Below are 23,967 nucleotides of genomic sequence, written 5' to 3'. Positions count from 1 at the left end.
ACTCTTAAAAGTGTAAACAAAGAGCAGACATTATGAAAGACACTTTATTCAACGTTGTTTTTTATATTAACAAAACGAAGATAACCTATTCACCTATTCAACGATTTTTTAAAACCTTTTCAAAAAATATATCCTGCCCATAAACAGCACCTTGCAACCTTCTTGTCATGAGTGTGACCAGATTTGTTACAACATATGATATAATGACAAAATTTGTCTTCAACTAGGCCTAGCATTGGTTATAAGTATTGCGTTTATGTCAAGGTATGTCCATCGTTCTGGGCAAAATTACAACTTGTGACAAGCAACAATAAATGTAAACAATTGTGAACCCCTTCACTTTGGACAAAACTGAAATGGAGCTACAAGAATTCTGAACAGTTTTCAAACCTTCCTGCGATTTTACATATTTGCTCATATAATAACATTAAAAGTTCATATTACATCAAGGATTGCAAACAGTTGTTCACTAAATTCTGATTTTACATATTTGATAAGTTTACATTACAGTGCACCAAGAACTCTGAACAGCTGTGAACCTTTCCTCCAATTGTACAAAAGAATGTACATACTGTGGTAACAAACCTGTGCATTCAGATTACATCAGAATATCGACATTTACTGGGCTACAACCACATAAGCCTTGTAACTTCCCGGAGCACTAAAGAGTCACAGTTTGGTACATTATAAGTCAAACCAAACTCTGGTCCACTTACAAAAAGTGAACTGGTTTTAAGTACTCGAGTAACACAACTAAACACCAAATGCAATATATGTATATAAAAAGTATCAAGTTACAACATTAATTACCACTGGTTTGAGTAATATGCCACAAATGTATATGTAACGTAGCTTTGGACAAATATTTAACTTAGGTTCTTGTATACTGACATAAGTTCTGTCACATGTGCATAGGTTCTGAAACTGCCTCAAACACCTATTAAATATTTTTCTAACTATGAACAAAGATAAAATATGGCACAGTATGAAACCAGTATTCACTGGTGACTAGAAATAACAGCCAGACTGTTATATAACTTGACCTATTTAAAGTCTAATAGGTATCACCACAAATTTAAGTTGAAATTAACCCATTTTTTCTTTGAAGAAGGAAAAAGTCACTATTACATATTTAAAATGAAAATATAGCAAAATGTTAATAGTTCTAATGCAGGACTAACTGGCTTTATAAACCTTTACATTTGCCATGCTGGACCCATTAGTATATATATTGTAAAAAGATCATGTTCCTCTCTCATTATAACACCAAAATGTTAACGGTTCCAACACAGCACTAAGTGGCTTTTCAACCTTGACATTTGATGGCTGAAACTGTTGTACGTATTCCCAAATAGAATATGTCACCACCACTATAACAGCTCCTGAAACAGGTACCTTAGGCCCCAACAAACCACCTTTAAAGTGCATACAAGAGGAAAATACCTTGACAAAAACCAAAATAAACCCTTGGCAAGTATTAAACCGTGGTTTGAGGAACTATATTAACCCAGTCATTGTACCTATAGCAGGAACAAATGACTTCCAACCTCAATACAAACCAAAAAACTAATGCTGGTGGTACTACTGGATGTGTAACGTGTCAGTTATTATATATTGCACTATAAATCAACATAAAACATACTGATATGTATTACTTAATCTTTTAAAAGATCACAGGATTTTTACAGCATTATAATCTCCCTAAAAGTTAGGCATTCGACAAGTTTGTATGTCCGTAAAACCGACTCCAAACTTTCCAAAGTTATAGAATAAAACTATAATTACATTTAAAATGTGAAGTACAAAAGTTAAGCTAAACTTACAACAACCATTCAAGGAGAAATGTTAAGACCAACGTCCGAAAGCGTAGTTCCGGTGGAAAATCTCATCTGAAAAGGAAAATCTTCAATGCATCTTTTGGAAAATATTAAACAATAAATTGTCAATTTATATTAGCTTGACACTGAGTGTTCATATTGCGATTAGCATGTGTTAATTTCTTTGCACACTTATCCTTACTTATTCTATGTATTTTTACTCTGGTAAAGGATTAATTTTACTCAATTAAAAAATAAACTAGGGAAAAAATCCCTTACTCGTACAAACACTACGCGCAACTTTTACACAAACATCACTTACAACTTTACGTAGGGATATATAGTTTTGAAGCACCTAGGCTGATGCAGCCTTTACTTCCTCTTGCCCATCGGAGTCCTCGTCAAAGGGCGAGCAATATGCTTCCATTGGCGGGCAGGTACACACCAGGTTGCGGTCTCCGTAAATGTCGTCGATGCGTCCAACTGTTGGCCACCACTTGGACTCGGGGCGAATGAACGGCTGAAAGAGATGTAAGAAGTAATATATGAACACTCAAAAGACCTTTAAGTAATGCCTACAGTACAGCACGAGGTGCAATGATGGCACTCCCCCCCCAAAGGTAAATCGTTTGTAAGGATATGCTCATTAATTTATTATACTATACTGTTATTTATCACATGTAACCCACTAATATAGGCCAAAACTATCAACGGACAAAAGTATTACCGCTGGGAATGCAGCCTGTTCCCGGGAATAAGGTCGATCCCAGGATGATGATGTAACTGTGATTAGAGGATGTGGAGACATGTTCAGTGGGTTGCACGCTGGGTCGGATCTGCCCTCTTCCAGGTCACGAATTTCCTCACGAATCACTGTCAATGAAATGTCAGCTCAGTTCTCTAAAGTTCACGACATGTCACGGAACTTTTAAGAATCTAATTATATAGATTAAAATGGAAACGGCTAATAAAATTATGTGCAAAAACACTTAATGCAATCTTGCATGGAACAATGTATTTAATTTACCAATAGAAAAATAACTCCTCCACACTTAGTAATAAAAATACAGGAACACAAATTTTTTATAGCATCACATTTCATCCACATTTCTTTTCTGCATCGGGAGATGAGAGAAAGAATGCTTACTAATCATGGCGTCACAAAATCTGTCGAGTTCCGCCTTGTCTTCGGATTCCGTGGGTTCAACCATGAGGCTTCCTGCTACGGGCCAGGACATCGTTGGTGCGTGGAAACCTAGAAGAATTTTAAAGTTTTAGTTTAAAGAAGCAAATAAGAATCTCATTACCATACTTCAACCTTTATTCTTTAAAGAAGCACTTTTACAAGTGCTTCTTTAAAAACTATATATTTTCTGGGCTACATTTGACTTGGGAACCAATCAGGATTTACAAATCAATTTACTGAGATGGCAGAATCATATTTATTTCTCTTCAAACTAACGGAAGATCTTGACCAGCTAAACAGGATATTTTGTTTACAGAAGCAATTAAAATACGTTTCTATGTGATTTTGTTCCCTCCCTACAAATATAAAGCTAAACTTTCTATGGTCAATTTTTGTGAGATTGTGAGAACCAGCAACCCAGCCTTTCAATTTCAAATGGGCAGTTGTATATGTAGTACTACAAACTTCTACATAATCAATCCATCAGGCCTCAGCCTTCTACAGTATACTGTAGATAGTTTTTGATCAGGGAAAACTACACTCAAGTTGAATCAAAAGGTCAGTTATAACATTTCCAAAGCTTCTACATGATCAAGTAATCAACCCCAACTAATAATTAGAGTGAGCCTTCTACAGTACACTGTAGACAGAATTTCAAACAAGAAAAACTGCAATAAAATCAGAATCAGCCTTACCGTAATCCTGGAGACGTTTCGCAATGTCTGTTGCCTCTATTCCAGCAGTTTTCTTGAAGTCTCTCATGTCCAGGATGAACTCATGAGCTACCAAGCCGCAGTTACCTGTATACAGTACCTACGAAGGAAAGTTTAATATGAATAAAGTTTTATAATATTGGAACTATTTTGAGTGGCTATCAAAGTACTAAAGGACATGCTACTGAATTCAAAATTTGAATCAATTTACAGAGATTCCGACTCAAAACGATTATGTCGTCTTTTCAACTTAGCCACAAAAACTAAAGCAGTGAAAATCTGACATTATTTGTGAAATGTAGCTATGATAAAAATCAACAATTTATCAATCAAAAATGCAAAAAAATCCAACAAGAAACTGAATTCACCTTGAAGTGTTTTTCAAGTCGCTTGGCCATGTAGTTTGCATTCAAGATGGCAACCTGTGTAGCTTCCCGGAGGCCTTTGGGACCCATCATCTGAAATAATTATGTACAGAATAAATGTGCAAGTTGTTACGCACCACAAGAGCGACAGTATTTTTAGGACATATATTACCTATAACTGCTCTGAAAGGATATGGCAAGAGAATGTCACAAGAAAGCAGGAATATTCTTTGATAAAATGGCAAATTCTAAAAGTGATCTGTATTTTTCATACAGTACAAACCTTCGTTCTTTACATATAAACTAAAACCCTATGTGAAGAACAAATGTTCTTGTGTAGGAACAAAGAGAAAATTTTAAAAGCAATTCTTTACGAAGGGATTTAGCATCTTTGTAATTGTTTAGGAAAAAGAAATCCTCAAGACACACTTATAACTGCTCTGAAAGAAGGATAAGGCTGAACAATATCAAAAGATGGCAGGAACATTCTACAATAAAGTCAAAACTTCCTGACTATTCTATTGCAACTTCTAATAAGTAATTTAAACAGACACTGAACAAGTACAAATCACGTTCCCACCTTCACGTAAGCCCAGGAAATGGGGAGGATGGCAGCAGAGCCGTAAGGGGCTGCAGATACGACGCCAAAGCTGCGGGCACGCTTCTTCATCAGGGCCATGGGGTCAACAATGGGGTGACTGGGCAAGTACGGTTCCAAGTGTCGCTTTCTGGAAGTTAAAGCATAACATTTTGGGGTCAGACAACTCAAAATGCCTGTGTCTACATTTTTTTAACTATAAAATACATAGATACATTACTGCAAGTTAAAGTACAGTATATTTTACATTTTACAGGGTTCAACAATTCTAAACATCTATGTCTACATTATCCAAGCATTCTAAAACCGATAGTCTTCATAAATATGGACATTGATGATTGCCTATTTAGGAATTAAGCTTAAAGATGGATATTAGAGGTCAGATGGAAGGATAGGATACGAAATACCACAAGGAAATTGACGGAAGTTCCACAATACCCAGACCAACTTGGCCGAAAAGTGAGAATAGTAAAACAGAGTATACAATCTAGGCCAAAGGCCAACCACTGGGATCTATGAGGTCATTCAGTGCTGAAAGGTGTAACAGGAGGAAAACATCAGTCGCTTTATGAATCAATTTTTAGGAGAGGGTGGAGAGTCAGATGAAATTGAATATGAGCAGAGGTGTAGTAAAAAGAATGAAAAGAGGTTGCAGCTAGGGGTCGAAAGGATGCTGCAAAAGTCATTAAGTAATGCCTGCAGTGCACCATGTGAGTGTGAGGTGTGCTGACATACACCTCTACAGGGAACGAGAATGAAGGCTGGAGATGAGCAAAGATTTTTGGAAGATAAATCATAGGAAAATCATGAATGTCAGAATTTTAGATGATAATGAGTTCTGATGATATCACCCCCAAAAATCCAAACATAAATCATTCCTTACACTCCAATGGGCCCCATTCCAGGTCCTCCTCCTCCGTGGGGGATGCAAAAGGTCTTGTGAAGGTTCAGATGGGAAACGTCAGATCCGATGTCTCCCGGACGGCAGAGACCCACCTGGGCGTTCATGTTGGCTCCGTCAAGGTATACCTGCGAAGTTTGAATGGATTATTCATCTGCAGGCTTCGATTTCTTCTTGAGAAGCAAAATGAACTTTTATAGAAGATTTATACTTGACTAAATGCAACAGAGAAGCTAAATCTTTTTTTAATTTTGCTTCATTTGTATAATACCAGCTCACAGGCCTATACGATTGGCAATTTGGGGGATGTCATGAAACATAATAGAAAGCAGCATATCTACATATGTAAAGAAGTTATATTATACCAATTATGGAGGGAGAGAAATACTTAATTCATAATAAAAGTACAAATACTGCAGTCTTTTTCTGCTGGTCCTGAATTCCATAATTACACTTAAAAAGTTTAAGATAACCTTCCTTTCAAAGAGTATAATATTATGCTACCATGTTCTCCAAATGACAGATAACTACTAAAGGGTACATAAAGCACAGTACAACTCACTGCACACCATACTAAATCTATTTTACATTACTGTATTCACAAGTAGATATCAACAGTATAATCAAAAACATTGTTCATAGATTCACGTACGAAGAAGGAAAATCCCACATACCTGTCCTCCAGCTTCGTGGACCATGTTGCAAACGTCCTTGACGTTGTCCTCGAAAACGCCGTTGGTTGAAGGATACGTGATCATCAAACAGGCCAGATTTTTACGATGCTTCTCAATCTGGGAAAGATTCGGAGGTACTTGAGACTGAACGAGGAATACTCAAACTTATCATTTTTACAAATAATGACTGAAACGAGCCGAGAAGTGACCTTGGCTACAGGTATAAGCTTAAAAGGTACTTAATATACCATAAGAGGAATACATAAAGTCTTATTTCAAATGCTGAATAAAACTGGATGATGAATAACCTTGGCTACAAGATGTCTGAAGTCTATAGATCCCTCTTTATTGACGTTGACTGACTCGACTTTCATGCCGGCCATCTGGGCAGAGGCAGGGTTCGTTCCGTGAGCAGAGGTGGGAATGAGACAAACATTACGGTGACCCTCACCCTTGGCGTCCAAGTAGGACATGATGGCACGGAGTCCTGCATATTCTCCCTGAGCACCGCTGGAGATATAGTTTGGGGTTAGGGTTTTTCATGTTACTCTCATTTTTTGGTCAAGTGGCAAGTTTGGTAACATTTTTCCATATTTAAAGAACTTTTAAGTTAGGGTCAGGTTAGAGATGAATTTTGGGTTTAACTTATTTTACGTTATACTCTGTTTTCTGGTTCAAGGACAAATTAGGTCATGCTTCTTCACATGAAGATAAATTTTCTGGTTAGCTTTTTTAAACGTCATATTGTACTGTGTTTACCGGTCCAGTGACAAGTCAGGTAATGTTTTTCCTGATCTTAAAGACATTTTAAGTCAGAGTTGGGCTAGCATCCACTCACAAAAAAATTACAAAATCACCAAGAATTGAAATAGTACATTCAAAAGTAAAAGAATAAACAGATGGACAACTCTAAAATTACTACTGTACTTTTTGTAGAACTTCAATGACACTTTAACCAACTGCTGTACTTAAGCCTATCAAAGGACCCCACCATTCAAGTACCTGTTTGGCTGGAACGATATCTTGTCATATCCAGTGATCTCACAAAGGTCATGTTCCAGTTCCTCAAACAAGAGGCGATATCCGAGTGCCTGCTCTGGAGGAACGAAGGGATGAATTTCCGTAAAGTGGGGGAAACTGCAGGGCATCATTTCTGTGGTGCTGTTCAGTTTCATCGTGCAGGAACCCTGAAAAAGGAAAAGGTGTGCTTAATGAGAGTCATTTTTACATTGCATAAAATTTCCTGTATTACCTTTTCTGTGTGATTTTGGAACCTTACAAAGACAGGGTGTTGAGACAATGAAGCCAGGGGTACATTAAAATTCCTCCATTATGTTTTCTGTGTGACTTTGGAACCCTATGAAGACAGGGTGTTGAGACAATAAGGAAAAGGGGCTTTATACCAGTTTTTGTAATGGATGTCAGTTTAAGAAAGGCTCTAAGCATATATTAATGTCAATTCATGCTGTCTATAGTGTTAAAGCAATAAAGCAAAGGGCCTTTTATACCAATTTTCATAATTATCAGTTTAAGACAGGCTGAAGCACTAAAATTGATACCAGTTCATGCTGTCTTCATTTTCCTGACCAGTACCAAAACTCACAATCATCTCAAAGTTTAGGTTACAAGTTAGTTTACATTCAACCATAGACTATGCTTAACATGTTAATAATCATTTTGATTTGTTCTGCAAGGCATTCTAATGTTTTTTTTTATAAAAAGGACTGCATTAATTATTCAAATTTGCAAAACACCTGAAAAAGGTTCAACTTTTGAAATACAACCATTAGTGGCTGTTAGTTGCTTAAATGATAATCTTTATTTATTATCACTACCAACAGTTCATTCTATGATTCATAATAAATTTTAGAATTTAAGCATGTCATAATCACATACAGAAGCTCATCTACTTACAAACTTTCAATGCGAACTTTCAGAGATACGAACAACCGTAATCGTGAATGGAAACTGTGCTATACTTCATTGCATATATTACCATAATTTGCATAATGTCTTTAATGTAGAGGAACGTCAGTACAGTCCACCTTGAAGCAACTCCAAACTTACACAATGGAATCATGGAGTGGACGAGGAAACATCTTTGTTCTCCAGGATCTTCATGTAACGTACGAGCTGGGCCTCCGAGTGGTGGGTGTTGAAGATGGGGTGCGTCAGGTATTTTGAGGTCCTGACAAAACTGCTGTTCAAGATGTGTTCCTTTGGCGTCGTGTCTCCCATGTTTGCTGCTATCTGTTTGTAAGCCACAGGAGGTTTTAACCGTTAAGAGTGCTAGATTCAGCTAGCAAGCTATAGCAGGGGATTTAGGGACTGAAACTACAAATATTTCAACCTATAATATTTAAACATGTAGATATTTGACTAATTTATTAATATATCTATCTATTTCCCTAATTTTTTCTTTCTCATAACTGCTCTCTTCTTTCTGTACCTTCCTTCAAACTCTTAAATTCTTTATAAATTTGGTACCTTGTCAGCCGTTGTATTCTTGCAGTTAAATACCCAGAACAGATCATCGAGATCTTCCTTCTCAATGGTTTCGTCCAAAGCAACTCCAACCTGAAAGTAATTGATATTTATCTTGCTTACAATTCTCACTATGCAGACAATACTATAGTAATCTAAGGGTCTTGTTGTACAAAGGTAATATAAAATAACGTCTGATTACATATTAATGATAAAAAAGTTCTAGTATAACAACTGCAGGGGGCACAGATATTTTTGTATAGAATATATCACTAACGTTTAAACCATCAGTCATTCATTAAAACCAATAACAATTCATCAAAACTTACGGTATCATCTCGATAGTAACGGAGGTTTATCTGCTTCTGCTGGGCCCTCATCCTGATCTCACTCGTGGCCGGGAGGGTACGTTCACCTTCAAAACAAGTCAGCAAAGAGTCAGCAAAATCGTACAACAAAGATCTTTGCATAGTGAATTTCCTTTTTGTATGTAGTTCCTACTTTTTTGGCCTTAAAATACATTCTGCAATACAGATACTTGAATAACTTAGCATTTACCAGGCTAAACATGCTTCATAAACTTGGGATACTAGCAACAGTTTGAAAACCCAAGATGCAAAATCAGGATTGACAAGCATAGAGAAAATTAACGTCCAATCACCTGATTCCTCTTTACGGGACTTTAGACTCGAAAACTGGGTGCCTTTGGTATAGTTGAGACAGCTTAATCTAAAGGGTTAATTTAGCCTCAAATTTAGGATCAGAGAATTAAAGGCTTACCTGAGGAACTGACTGTCCTGTCAATAATCTGAGATTATTTCAACCCAATCACTGCTAACTACAGTGGATCATATTCATGAAAAATCCCATATACGTATTAAGATTATGACTGGCAGATTAACCCTGTATTCATAATCTATACTATAAAAATGTTCTTTGATAGTAAGATACATACAGGCAGTCCCCGGGTTACGACGGGGGTTCCGTTCTTGAGACACGTCGTAAGCCGAAAATCGTCGTAAGCCGGAACGACGCTTGGAAATATGTCTTAAACTAATAAAAAGTTATAAAAACCTTACTTGTAATCCTTTGGTTACACTACATGTTGTTTCCTGTAGTTTTTATGTACAACCTGGAGTTATTTTCATAAAAGAATGCTGGTTCTTGAAGGTAAAAACTATTGTAATCCTCTGGTGACACTACATTCTTGAAGTTTTATGTACAACCTGGAGTGATTTTGCAAAATCTTGAGGGCTACAAGAACAGCTGATTACTATTTACGTATCATATAGACTAATTAAGTAATGTATCTTTAAATAGGCTTATATTATTAGTATCAACAAAACATTTCCTGCCATGAGTCAGAGGCCGTTTAATGAAACGAACACTTCTCTGTCCTATCTGTTCAGAAAATAAACGTTACGTCAATCCCCGAGACCATTGTTGCCAAAGCGTCTCTCTCTCTCTCTCTCCTCTCTCTCTCTCTCTCTCTCGTCTCTCTCTCTTCTTCTCTCAACTCTCTCTCTCTCTCTCTCTCTCTCTCTCTCTGATCAAATTACATTGGAAACATTGACATACGATTGCCCTAATATACGAATGTTTTGAGATATAACAGAAAATTTGCGAAAATACAAGCTTTGATATACAACGAAATATTTGAGATACGATTTTGCGATGAGTGTTAGTTGTATAGGCGACCGATAAATGGCGTTCAGTCTGTTTGTTTGTTGGTGCTGCATGTTAACACGTCGTTGTTTAGTTCGTTGTATTTGCGCCTATTTTTCGTGTTATTTTGTCTATTTTATTATTAACCATGGGTCTCAAAGCTAAAGACAAAGCAGTGATAAGAAAAAACCCAAGAAAATTATTTCGATGGAAGCAAAACATGAAATTATAGCAAAGCAATGAACGTGGCGTTCGTATCGTCGATTTGGCAAACGAGTATGGTCGAAATCCTTCTACAATATCCACGATCATCAAGCAGAAGGAAGCTATAAAAACCCCCGAGACCATTGTTGCCAAAGCGTCTCTCTCTCTCTCTCCTCTCTCTCTCTCTCTCTCTCTCTCTCTCTCTCTCTCTCTCTGATCAATTACGTACTGGATAATGTCTCTCTTTGGGTACTTCGATTTTGCCAAATATTGAGGGCTACAAGAACAGTTGATTACTATTTACGTATCATATAGACTAATTAAAGTAAACGTATCTTTAAATAGGCTTATATTATTAGTATCAACAAAACATTTACTGGCATGAGTCAGAGGCCGTTTAACGAAACGAACACTTCTCTGTCCTTAACTCGGAGCGTCGGAAGACGCCTCTCTCTCTCTCTCTCTCTCTGATCAAATTACTGGATAATGTCTCTCTTTGGATACTTGGAATTTGCGTTGTAATCTAACCAGAAACTTCGTTTTGTTATTATTACTGGAAACAAGCAATGATTTTTTTCATTATTTGCGCTTTTGGACTGTTATATGTAAACTAAGTATGTATTCATTCGCTCGGAAAACTAGTTCCGCATATGAGGCGTCACTAAAAAACATAGAAAAATACAACATAAAAAGTGTCGAAAATCATCATAATCTCAAATTTTTTGTTTTTGTTGTAATCTAACTAGAAACTTATTTTATTAATATACTGTGCTAAACTATAAAGGATTTTTATCATAGTATGCGTTTTTAAAAGCGTCGTTACTCGGAGCGTCGGAAGCATCAGCGTCGTAACCTCGGAACAAGCGTCGTACCCAGGACGGATTTTTCCATTGAATATTTAAGAAAAAGCGTCGTAACCTCGGAACGTCTGTAAGCCGGAACTGTCGTAACCCGGGGACCGCCTGTATTTGTTAATGTTCACATGCCTATAACAATTTGCTTCCACAATTACTGAAAATAGATGTCACATGAAAGGAAAACGATTCCAACATTTATTACGTACATGAAAAAAAAATCTTAATTGACTGCTTCCTCATTCTATGAGGATAAACCTTACCATTACCTACAAATGAGGTGTATGAAGAAGCTGGATTTCTTTCAATACCACCTGTTACTGAGATATCTCAGGCATAACCTAAACGATCTTTCAAATCCTAGTTTGTCAATTTTTACAGCTACCGGATTAAGTTGATAAGAATGCTAGCCATAGTAACGGTACCTTGATCATATCGTAGCAGGGAATAATGGTCAGATGATGATGAAACCTCTTACATTATAATAACAAGAGAATTTATATGATCATAAGTGAAATTATGAGCTAAACTGACAGTCTACACATAAGGTAATTTGTAATGAAATACTTCTAGGTAACAGATGAGATTATGAAGATGGAACACACATTGGTAATACTAACATTCATTACAAAGGCTTCCCATTTCACACAAGTCTGAAGTGTATATTGCGACAGATACAATGTGGATTGTGACATACACAAGTAGTACTGTTATTAACGGAGACAAGACTAAACAAGAGCTCAGGTGGTGATGTGGGGGAATAAAAAAATCAAGTCAAAGTTCACCAAATCAATATACCTTCAACGTGTCAAAGTAGCACTCATTGTCAATGGTATGGCCTGACCCCTGCAGCCCTCGGGCGAGGACAATAGTGGCATTGTGCACGGAACGGTTGGCTATGTTCCTCAAGCCCTCGGGACCATGGTAAACTCCAAACATGGCCGACATGTTCGCCAGCAGGGCCTGAGCCGTGCAGATATTGCTGGTGGCCTTGTCTCGGCGAATGTGCTGTTTCGCGAGTCTGCAGAGCCAACCGGAAACAGTCCTTTCCATTTGCATCCTACAAGGCAAGCGAGTCACGTACAAACAGGGTCAAAGAGCTGATAGTACCAATTATGAGAATGTTTTTGAAAGAAGGATGGGCCATATGTAAGTACTTTACGAGCAATTTCTAAATAATTTCTATCAATACATGCAGTCCCCTTATTGGTGGGGAGTTCCGTTCAAACAATTTGATGAGAGTGAAAACCGGCAATTTTCGGGGCTTATCGGCCCGATAACCGGAATTTGGAGCCGACAACTGGTTAATGGTGCCCCTGTTAGTTATGTATTAGCACCAATACTCTATTATCAGCACTGATAACCGGAAATCAGCACCAAAAATTGCAAATTTTCTGTGCTAAAACCATAAAAACGGATAACCGGGGACTGTCTAATAAGAATTGAAATAATCATCATCTAAATGAAAGACAAAGCAAAATGCACTACTATTTAGATTTGAAAAATCTACAAAAAGTAACTGGACTGCATCTACAAAATACCACCACCAAGGTAAAAGAATACATAGCAGATAAAGTTTATGCATACACAAATCCATGTAGAGTACATGTATACTTATACACATGCCAATAAAAAGAGAAACAAGCAACTGTGTATCACTCCAGAATTGAAAAGGATAGACTAGTATATAATTATATGATAATCTAAAGTACTGTGCATTTATACATATCAATTCAATTTTATATATTTATCATCCATCTACTTTTCCCTAAGACGTTGGAGAGCTCCTCCGAAATACCTTGTTATTTATGTAGTATTTTCCTGATACATTTGTAAGAGTAGTAGTAGTTCTAAATTTTTAAACCTTGGTTCTAAAGTTTTAAACATATCTTAAACTATTTTAATTTATATAAAAATATTTATCTGCTATTTTCATTTGTAATAGTTCAAATAATATTCAAAATAATTATAATAATAACAAGAATGTTATGACCACCATTTATAAATTATTTCTCTAATGCATTTATCAATGTAGTGGTTGTATATCTGTTTGCATTTCTTAAGTTATTCTTATTTGCATACACAGTAGAAGTTAATCTATCAGCCATTTTTATTTGTATCAACTCAAATAATAATGATAAAATTACGACCTACGTACATATATTTCAATATGGCCGACAAAAACAGACATTACAAAGTCATACTGTGCAACTCCAACTCACCTAGTCACACCAATCATACGTCCAGGCATTAGCCTAACCAAGTTGTTCTTGCAGGCAAAGAAGCCCGCATGGGGACCACCATACCCCAGGGGAATTCCAAGCCTCTGCGAAGTTCCAACGGCTATGTCCACGCCCAGCTCTCCGGGCGGCTTGAGGAGAGTGAGGGATAAGAGATCTGTGGCACATATTACCATTGTCTGAAAAAGAATGTGAGAGAGAGCGAGATACAGGAATTAGGGGCTTTTGTGACAAGTAATGGGAACACTAGTATGTATACTTTTTTTAGCATGATATCGAATATGATTAACATAAAACTAACACAGTACTCCTGAAAGTTCTGGCCCAAAACTACACAGGTTTCATCTATTCAACAAGAAATCATAAAAGTATTTTACAAACTCAAGGGGAATACTATTTTTTTAAGCTCTATACCAAATATAATTGACATAAATGTAACATATTCCTGAAGCTTCAATCCAAAATTGCAGAGGTTTGATCTATTTAACAAGAAATCATTAAAGTATGTTAACAACACCTACTGGGAATCTGGGAATACTGCACTTTTTTTAGCACAGTACCATGTGTGACTTGACATAAATATTACCATATTCCTGGAAGTTTTAACCAGATCTGTGAGCAGGTTTCCCCTATTTAACAAGAAACCCACAAAACTGGGCAGGTTTCAATAAAAAGACATCAAGAAAAGAAAACAAGAAGTATCTTCTCCTACAAACAACTCAGACGCCACAGAAAGAAATCATTCCACTCATTCCAAAACTTACTCCGTTAGTATGAGCTTCCTCGATGACTTTTGAGAAGTCTTTGATGTTTCCCTCTGTGTCTGGGTACTGGATGAGCACGGAACATGCATCGCGGTTTGTGAAATCGATGTCGAACACATCACCAATTAGAACTTCCAGTCCCAGGGGTATGGCTCTGGTTTGGACCACGGCTAGAGTCTGAGGGTGGAGCTTGTCAGACAAGTACACTTTCCTGCGTTTATTTTGTCTGAAAGGCAAGAAGGAATTGGTGTCAGAAGCCACATTACCTCTGATGTCAGTCTTACAGATGCATAGATTCTACAGTTACGTACATCAACCACCAAAGGTGCTCTTCTGATATTCCTACCCACATTACTTTTCGGGAAGACGAATGTAATACAAACAACTACTATTTAACTAAGAATGTGTGATACAATCAACAGCCATTTAACTACAATATATTCTAACATTTTGTACCCCAATACCAATAAATTTTACCACACAGCTCAAACCTTGGAGCAGTTTAACCAGACCCTTACAAAATACCAGTGATTAGGTACTAGACCCAGCAACCAGCTATTTATCACTGTAACTCATTATTACTTTTAAATCAACATCAAACGTACCTTTCCTTGACACTGGCCATTCTTGAAAAAGAAAAATAACAAGGTTATGATTTTTACAATTGATTTCTCTCTCATCTCAACACTCATCAAAACTTGTTAAAAAAACGTGAACCATATCACAAATCTTTATGACAATCACAGTAGGTACAATAATCACAGAGGTGCAGGTAGGTTACAGTGCAGTATTTCACGATACAAAAACATAACAGGTCATTAATTACAAATAAAAACATAACATCCTTAGCCTGAGAACAGACGAAACAAGTTACCTTATATTATCTAAACAACATAGAAAAGAATTTCCAAGTTCTGTAACACAAGGAAGGAAGGAACATAAATAATATTGGCCAAGCACTGGAACCTTTGTCAAGGTCATTAAATGCTGAAAGGAAAATGAAAAGACTGTCGGGAGAGGGTCAAGAAAAGTACTAAGATGGAAGAGAGAATATTAACAGAGGTACAGTAAGAGAAATGAAGGGCGGTCTCAGCGGCTAGGTGCCTTGGAAGCTCAAGTAATGTCTACAATGTACCAGTGAGATGCACTAACGGCACTAGCTCCCGTGAGGTTGGGAATATAAGAAACTAAACACCAAAAATTCCCGACTTTCACAGCGTCCTAAGACAAAAGAATCAAACACCAGAAGTTACTCATATATTACCTGTATGCCAGACCCATGGCCTCAGCAGCAGCAGTTCCTTCGTCTAGCAGAGAGGCAATTGGCCCACTGGAAACGGCCCCGTGAGATCAAGTGACCAGTGGTCTGGTAGTTCAGGAGACTCCAGCCTACCCTGGGCCACTTCTGGTTGGTATGGGGTGTACTGCGTTGTCCTGAAATGTTTCAAAACTATTTAAAATACGGGATGAAAGATAACGAGGCTGGTTCTTCTAACTTTATTGAAGACCACTGGACACTATAAAATAAAATCACTTTAACAAAATTTGGATTTTGAACAGTGATCTCAAAACACAACCCAGTTTTTCCATACATAATTCTAACTAGTACTCAAAACAGGTCACTCACAGGTATATAAATCCTGGTTTAATCTTGTTATACAATTTACTTAACAAGTACAGCAATACTATATAAGTGAATGTGCTAAGTTACAGCCCAATTTTTGCCTATTAAGCAACATTTTAACAATTTACATAAGGTAAATCTAATAGCACGATTAGTCATCTTTCAAGATGTCATCTACAGACCCAGATTATCATAAATGTGTATAGATTTCCATAGGCCTTTTGTCATCTATGGTCTATAATTCTTGAGTGACTTTGTCTCCGGTGGTTTGACATTCTTTGAACAGACAGTTCTTTTGTTTCTTCTATAATAGGTTAAAGATTTTGCATTATAGTCCTGCAACACATTACTGATTACAGTGGTCTCTGCACTGTGCATATTCCAAAGTGTAAATGCACTATTACAACCTCTTAGCTTAGTCCCTATTTAGGATCACTGTTTTCAATGGCCTTCTATCTTGCACAGCTTGTTTCAGAATTGGTTTTGGAACATGTCTTATACATTGAATTGAATTGAATAAAGAATTTAGCCCAAATTTGAAAGGTGCAAAAGGAGGAGAACCTCCCAGTTGCACTATGAACCAATTATTAGGAGAGGATGGGAGGGAAGAAACAAAGAAAGAAAATGAAAGGCGGTAAAGTAAAAGGAACGAAAGGGGTTGCAGCTAGGATCCAAAGGCACGCTGCAAAGAGCCTTAAGTTATGCCGACAGTGCACAACGGCACTACCCCACTACGGGGAACAAATCATATGGATGGTTACATCTCTACTTGGGGTAGCTGTTTTCAATGGGCCTTTTCTTGAAGTGGTCACTTATAATTGTTTTTTTAATATGTTACACAGACGGATGCCCTTCCTTCCTGACTCAAACTCCCCCTATAATCCAGGGTCGGAACCAGCACTGAATTGGCCACACTTGCCCTCCCACCAAGTGTCTAAACTAAACAACAAACTACAGGAACCACCCATCATACTCACCACCCAGGATTTTCAAAGATATTCCTCAGAATGGCGTGCGGGACACGACACCTGTGGTACCCCATGCCGATGTACGAACGCCAGATCTCGTTCTTCTCCGAGATCTCGCGGATCCTGTTGAGGACCGAGTGCTCTCCCACAGGAGGGTCAACGTTGAGGTCACGGCCCAGACGGATATTCTTGGGGACAGCGGTGTCAGTAAGGGCATCTAGACTCTGGAAGGGGAAGGTGCTGTTAAAGTCCTCTCCTTGATAATCCAGCCCTAAATAGATCCTATTTGGTAATAATGACCTTCTTGTACAGGTTAGGCTACTTATAATATCTCAAAGGGTAATTTGACAGAAGAGCTCTGCACAGAGATATGCACTTCTCACTTTTTATTACAATTTCCTGACTGAATGACACAGAAAAAGGTGTACACAACACTGTACAGGTTAGATAATTTGAGAAATTTACCAAGCTCATTTAAGGAATTTACAAAGATATTCTGAAAAATTTACAAAGAAGATTTAAGAAATTTAGCAAGCTAATTTGAGAAATTTACAAAGATACGAGGGTTGTCCAAAAAAGAAGTTTCCCAAAGATTTTTCACAATGAAAAACATGATTACTGGCATTGAATAACAATTTTGGAAAGCTTAGACTTTTTCCTATTTTTCGACATAATTGCCGTTGAGATCAATGCATTTTTGCATGCGGTGTACCATCTTTACGTCTGAATCGTACAACTCTCCCACTGCTCCGCAAAGCTTAAATCCTATTCTTTCAGCTCTTCTCCGGTTCTGAAATGTATTATGGGACGTCTGTACGCCCGTCTTTGAATTCTCTGCACCATTTGCGCACAAGTTGTACGCTCATACAGGTTCTTTTTCTCAGTAGACCTCACGCAGTTTGGGAATGAATGTCCACCAGTGCAGTGTTCTTTGCACACAAAAAATGAATCACAGAGCGTAATTCACACCTGGCGGGAGAAGCAAGTGGGAGCTCCATCTCTATCGGCTGCCAAGCCAAGGCCAAGTGTCACAGACAGCTCGCCAGGGTGGGGGACTGGGAGAGGGGGAACCAAGCTACACGCCAGTTTCGCCTGATCCCGCGTAACAGCGTTCCTCACGACTGCAGCTCCTTAGGAACCTTATTATACGGATAACCCAAGTATTTTGAGAAATTTATTAAGATCATTAGAAAAATCGACCAAGTTATGTTGAGAAATTCATCATCTTTTCATTATGCTCGTGTTTATCCCTAAGGGACTGGTACTAAACGCACCATTCTGCAGGTGTTCCCATAAAATGATCATACCAAGTAAATTAAAAATTACTATATATAGTACGTATACTGATGATTTATGCACCTTAAAAATCAAAACCACAGTGTAGCAATGCCTCGTTTACCTTACAAATCACGCAGGTGATATACGTATGCATGTTTCATAATCAATACAAACCAGATCTGTGAAATATCAGACAAATTACCACCAAGGCCTAAATCATAGCAATGATTGATAAACATTACTTAAAGCATTCCAACGTTTAATGTAATCTATCTAAATCTCTGCACTTGACAAAGTAATAGCAGCTATCAGCTTATCAAAATTTGTTACTCAGTTACAACAGCATAATAGTTTTTGCTTAACTACACTTTTTAAGACCGTCACTCCTGGGCATTTGTGGGACCTAGGTACCACTACAGTTCGTGCCACCAATAAATCGACCAGGTACACGACTAGTTACAGATGGTTTCAGGTTGGCAGAGTCGCGTTTTAAATAAGCAGCTCCTTGAAGTCTTTCAACTTGGAAGAACATTTTTGATTAATCACAGCTATAATATGGAAGATCAGTGAATGTGGAATTTGCAGTGTGATCAAATAAACCTGATGAATAAACTGTTAATTTGATAATGGGGGGTTTCCCTAAGCTTCATTAGCCAAAGGCCATCCACAAATGGAACATTTCAGTCCAACTTTAGGAAACTCTGTACACCAAATCCTGAATCCAGTAGATGAGATGGATTATCAGGCCTATAGGATAATCTTCTAAGTTACATAATTCATTAACCTTACAACAGTAACAAACAAATAATGAAATAATAATCATACATTACTGACATGATTTACGCATACATAATTGCCTCAGTGAGAAAAACTACAAAAACTCTGATTAAGGGACAATTCCAAATAATTCACAAACTTATATCTGAAAACTAACCAATGATTAGTAAAATAATCTAAATTGTTAGTATTTATAAATATGAATGAGAATTTTCAGTGTTAAATCATAAACTGTATCTGAAACAGAACAATTAATAAAATAAAAATAATTACTTTATTAATAATTATTATAACCGATGGTAAAACAAAATTAATTAAATTATTAAATAACCCAAAGAAATATACTAATATATTGTAACTAAAAGATGTAATAAAAACATATAAAAACAATCAATTACTTTATTAATAATTATCATAACTGATGTCAAATTATATAATAATCCAAAGATCAGTTGTTAATGTATAGTAACTAAAAGATAAAAAAAACAAATAAAAATAAAAATAAATAATGATGTACCAATAATTATTAAAACTTATGTAAAATTATATATAATAATCCAAAGGTCAATTCTTAATATATAACTAAAAGATACAAAACAAATAAATAAAAAAAAATCTTGTTTACATTTTCCCCACCGCGTCCGATTCCCCTCCAGCGACCTTGGCTTTGACCCAGTTGCTAGGCCGGTCTTCTAACACCTCCCACCCCTACCCTTCCCCAAGGACAAATTATACCCCCCTCCCCAACCCCAAGGAGGTTAGTTCCCCCTTATCCTTGGCCCTGACGACAGATACAAGTGCTTTATATAAGCTGTCTTGTTTAAGTTTCTCGTGCCTAGATACTGCGAATCAAATACCCAGGACGTTAAATAATCATTACCTAGTTTGCAAATTCGGAGAAATAAGTTACTCAAAGTTGAAATAAGTTTAAATAAGTTGCTCTAAGTTGCAATAAGTTGTTTCTTTAAGGTGACCTCGCCTTACTTTACTCCCAAAATAAACAATACCCAATACCCTTTACCCAGACGAATGCTACAAGGAAATATAAGAAAAAAATCGTCGAAATAACTAGAAATAAGTTGCAATAAGTTGTTGCAAGTTGCGATATGTTGTTTATAAGTAGTTTTTTGTTATTTTAGAAGTGGCCCCCCACCCCCTTCAACTTACTTCATACCCCAAAAGTGCCAACATCTTCCTCTGGTCTTCCAGACGGGGCCCAATATGCCGATGGGCGAAAGGGTCACTTTGGGGGATCAAACCGCTCCGTACGGCGGCAGTCGTGGCCAGACGGCGCACGTGCCCCGTCGGGCACGTGGCCCTTTCCCCGACGCACGCCCCGGCGCCCACGGCAACGCCCCCGTACCCGGGGCGCCCCTCGAATCCCCTGACGAAGGCTGGGCATATCCGCCTGGCCCGGGACAACCCGATACCTGCCCTCAGCATGCTGACCACTTTTCGGGGGTATGGCTCGGCTGGCACTGGTGCCCAGGCACTGAAATCGCTTCTGTAAGTGTTCCTTGACCTTCCTCTGGCTTTATAAGTGTCCGGACACTTTCGACACTTTTCGCAAGTAGGGAGGAACGCGTGTTTGCGGAACGGTGAGGGACGTACATCCAGACACGGCGGCGATCCGAATCAAACTGGTTCGGTTTGTCTAAAGAAAAGAAAAAAATACTTGGGATCGTTCGACTTTCATGTTGCCAGTTGGGATAAATTTACAGAGTTTTACGACGATTTTTCGTATTGTCTCGTTATCAATCCTTTAAATAACGGTCGCGAATCAATAGAAAAAACTATTTTGATATCGCCATTTTTATAATATATATAGTTTAGTACTTTGCCTTTTATTTCGTACGACAAAATCACCGTAACGAAACGATATATATAGATAAATTAGACCGCTACCGAACGAAACATTTTGGCAAAAATGGCCAATCGAAGCCAGCGAGCAGTTAAAGGTGTTATTGGCAGGTACAAATTGCTTTGAGTTTCGCTCCGACCGCGAATTCCTTGTTTGCAACAAATAGAAACGTTATTTGTTTGTTTGCTGCGTCGCCCGGCAAATTTATCCTATCAATAATCTCATACGATGACCATCTACGTATCCTTATACCCCCGACCCTCATTTGGCAATAGTGGTTAACACGCCTTCGCCTCGACCAATCAAAAACCAGCTTATTTAGCGACAGCCAATCAGAGGCCAGGGATAAGCCGAGCCCCCTACCACTCCGTTGTATTATTATACAAACGGACCCAGTTTTTATAAGTGGGATAAATCATTGTATATAATAATTCTGATTATTTGATGATGAATAATATCATCTATAATGAATTGGGAGTTCGTCCTGCTGCTTAAATATGATGAATAATGATTTTATGAATTGTTTACAATGAAAAATACAATGGTCTTGCAGTCAGGGCATTAAATATTTGGTTTTATTTAACGAACAAAAATGTTTACTTCGAAAAATTAATAAATAAATAAATAAACAAACAAATAAAAGAATTAATCTATATTCGACTGCACGCCCGCAACCCAGAGGTTACAGAGTACACACTAGTGCCTACTCCTTTTGAAAAACGCCCACGTAGGTGGGACAGGGTAGAAAATTAGCCTATTTTACTGTACGCCCAAAGCCCAGGAAGGTTACCGTATAAAACATCCATTGGGAACGTCAACACGCCCTTTAAACTACCTACCTAACCTTTACACGCCCACAACGGAAAACGCCCACGATCAGCGTGGTCGAGTTAGAACGAACTTACAGAAGAGTCTTCGTTACAAATTTATGCGCATTCTGGAATGTCGATCGAGAATGTGCGTTCGCGTGTGCGCGAGAAAGATTTATTTATTGACGGTGATTGTGAGTGATTGTAGTTGATTGTATCCTTGTGTTTGCTTGGAGGGATGATTGAGGTCTCTCTCTCTCTCTCTCTCTCTCTCTCTCTCTCTCTCTCTTCTCTCTCTCTCTCCATTTAAGGGTCAGAAAGCGGTGTATTGTTAATGTATACATGATTGTATCCGATTGTATTATTGTATGTGATTGTATCGTTGTTCTTGTTGTATAAGAGATGATTGTACAGTAAGGAGTGATTGTGATGTCACCCTCTCTCTCTCTCTCTCTCTCTCTCTCTCTCTCTCTCTCTCTCTCTCTCTCTCTCTCTCTCTCTTTTACGGGTCAGAAAGTGGTGCATTGTCATTGTACGTGATTGTATTTGATTGCATGTGATTGTATCATTAGTGCTGTAATGGATTATTGTGGTCTCTCTCTCTCTCTCTCTCTCTCTCTATCGACCTTGAGACAATCTCACCTAATCTGTAAACTTAAAATAGGACATCTTATATTTACCCCCCGTGATGGTAACATCTTGTTCATCGTTATACTTATATGATACATTATTCATTGTAGTTTGCTCATTATACATTATTTGTCACTCATTATAGTTTGTTCATTATCATACATTATACATTATTCACTGCAGTGTTTATTATAAATTATTCATTATAGTTTCATCATGAATTAATCATTATTCATCATAGTTTAGTCATTATACATTATGCAATATTCAATATTCATTGTAGTTTGTTCATTACAGATTATGCAATATTCAATAGTCTTTATATATCTTATATATTTTCATTATACATTGTAGCCTGTCCATTAAAACAATACTCACTCTTCTTTGTATACATCATCACACATTTTCATCATTCACTGTAAAAATTTGTTCATTATACAGGATTCATTATTCATCATAGCTTCATCATTGCTGCATCTTATTCCTCATTCATTATAGTGTTTTTCACAATGAATTATTCCCCATTCATATTGATTTAATTATCGAGTATGTTACTACTACTACTACTACTACTACTACTACTACTACTACTACTACTACTACTACTACTAATAATAATAATAATAATAATATAATAATAATAATAATAATAATAACTAATAATAATATAATTATTATTATTATTATTATTATTATTATTATTATTATTATTACTACGAATATGGGGAAATGGGAAAGAGAGAGAGAGAGAGAGAGAGAGACGATAGTAGAGAGAGAGAGAGAGAGAGAGTAGAGATAGATGAGAGAGACCTTATTACCAAACATTCTTTATCTTCTTAGATAACAAAAGTGAACAAATAACAAGTCATTTATGATGAAGGTAAACTTTTAAGATAAAGGGACTATCAGGCCCCCCCCCCCTTCCCCCCCCCTTGCTCGTCTATCATTTTACAATCAATCAATTAAACCGCCAAAGGAAATAATGTATTGCTCAACAGAAGCAATTTTTGGAGTCCCTTGAGAGAGAGAGATGAGAGGGAGAGCCGGACGAGAGAGAGAGAGAGAGAGAGAGGAGAGAGAGAGAGAGAGGGAGAGATTTTACTAAGCCTTGGCACCAGACGAAAAGTGTCAACAAAAATTGCAGACTATTTATTCTTCTTCTTCTTCTTCTTCTTCTTCTTCTTCTTCTTCTTCTTCTTCTTCTTCGTCTCTCTCTCTCTCTCTCTCTCTCTCTCTCTCTCTCTCTCTCTCTCTCTTCTCAGACATAAAAATCTATAGACTATAATGAGAATTACTCTGAAAAAATCACAAAACAACCAAATATTTCGTGACGTAACCCTGTCTGGGTCTACTCTCAATTTTGCCAACCGGTGACTCCCTCCCCCCCGCCCATCTGGGCCAAGTAACCCCCCCCCCCCTAAAACTAGCCATGCAATGTCTGGGTCTAATATATATTCAAGCTATCGGTTGCTATGATGATTTGCATTATGCAAAATATACCACCATTATACTGTAAAATACCACCTTCATACCCAAGTGCTTTATAAGCCAGTCT

The 23,967-nt window shown here is 37.4% G+C and overlaps 1 protein-coding gene across 1 annotated transcript; it reads right to left on the bottom strand.

Moving 5' to 3' along the window:
• Positions 1-30: 30 nt before the first annotated feature.
• On the bottom strand, positions 31-20,747 carry LOC135204892 (glycine dehydrogenase (decarboxylating), mitochondrial-like). Its single transcript, XM_064235137.1, is given in 23 exon segments — positions 31-1,889; positions 2,140-2,337; positions 2,545-2,690; positions 2,965-3,072; positions 3,699-3,816; positions 4,085-4,174; positions 4,662-4,809; positions 5,563-5,708; positions 6,255-6,371; positions 6,563-6,764; positions 7,257-7,441; positions 8,311-8,348; positions 8,351-8,504; positions 8,742-8,831; positions 9,068-9,143; positions 12,252-12,472; positions 12,474-12,521; positions 13,680-13,880; positions 14,466-14,691; positions 15,730-15,788; positions 15,791-15,899; positions 17,067-17,281; positions 20,280-20,747. Coding segments are annotated over 22 exon segments (3,138 nt in total). The 5' UTR covers positions 20,556-20,747; the 3' UTR covers positions 31-1,889; positions 2,140-2,172.
• Positions 20,748-23,967: the final 3,220 nt, after the last annotated feature.

This window comes from Macrobrachium nipponense, chromosome 47, assembly GCF_015104395.2.
Source record: "Macrobrachium nipponense isolate FS-2020 chromosome 47, ASM1510439v2, whole genome shotgun sequence".
Classification (NCBI taxonomy): domain Eukaryota; kingdom Metazoa; phylum Arthropoda; class Malacostraca; order Decapoda; family Palaemonidae; genus Macrobrachium; species Macrobrachium nipponense.
The sequence above is the reverse complement of the archived record's forward strand: the minus strand, read 5'-3'. Positions and strand labels throughout refer to the sequence as shown.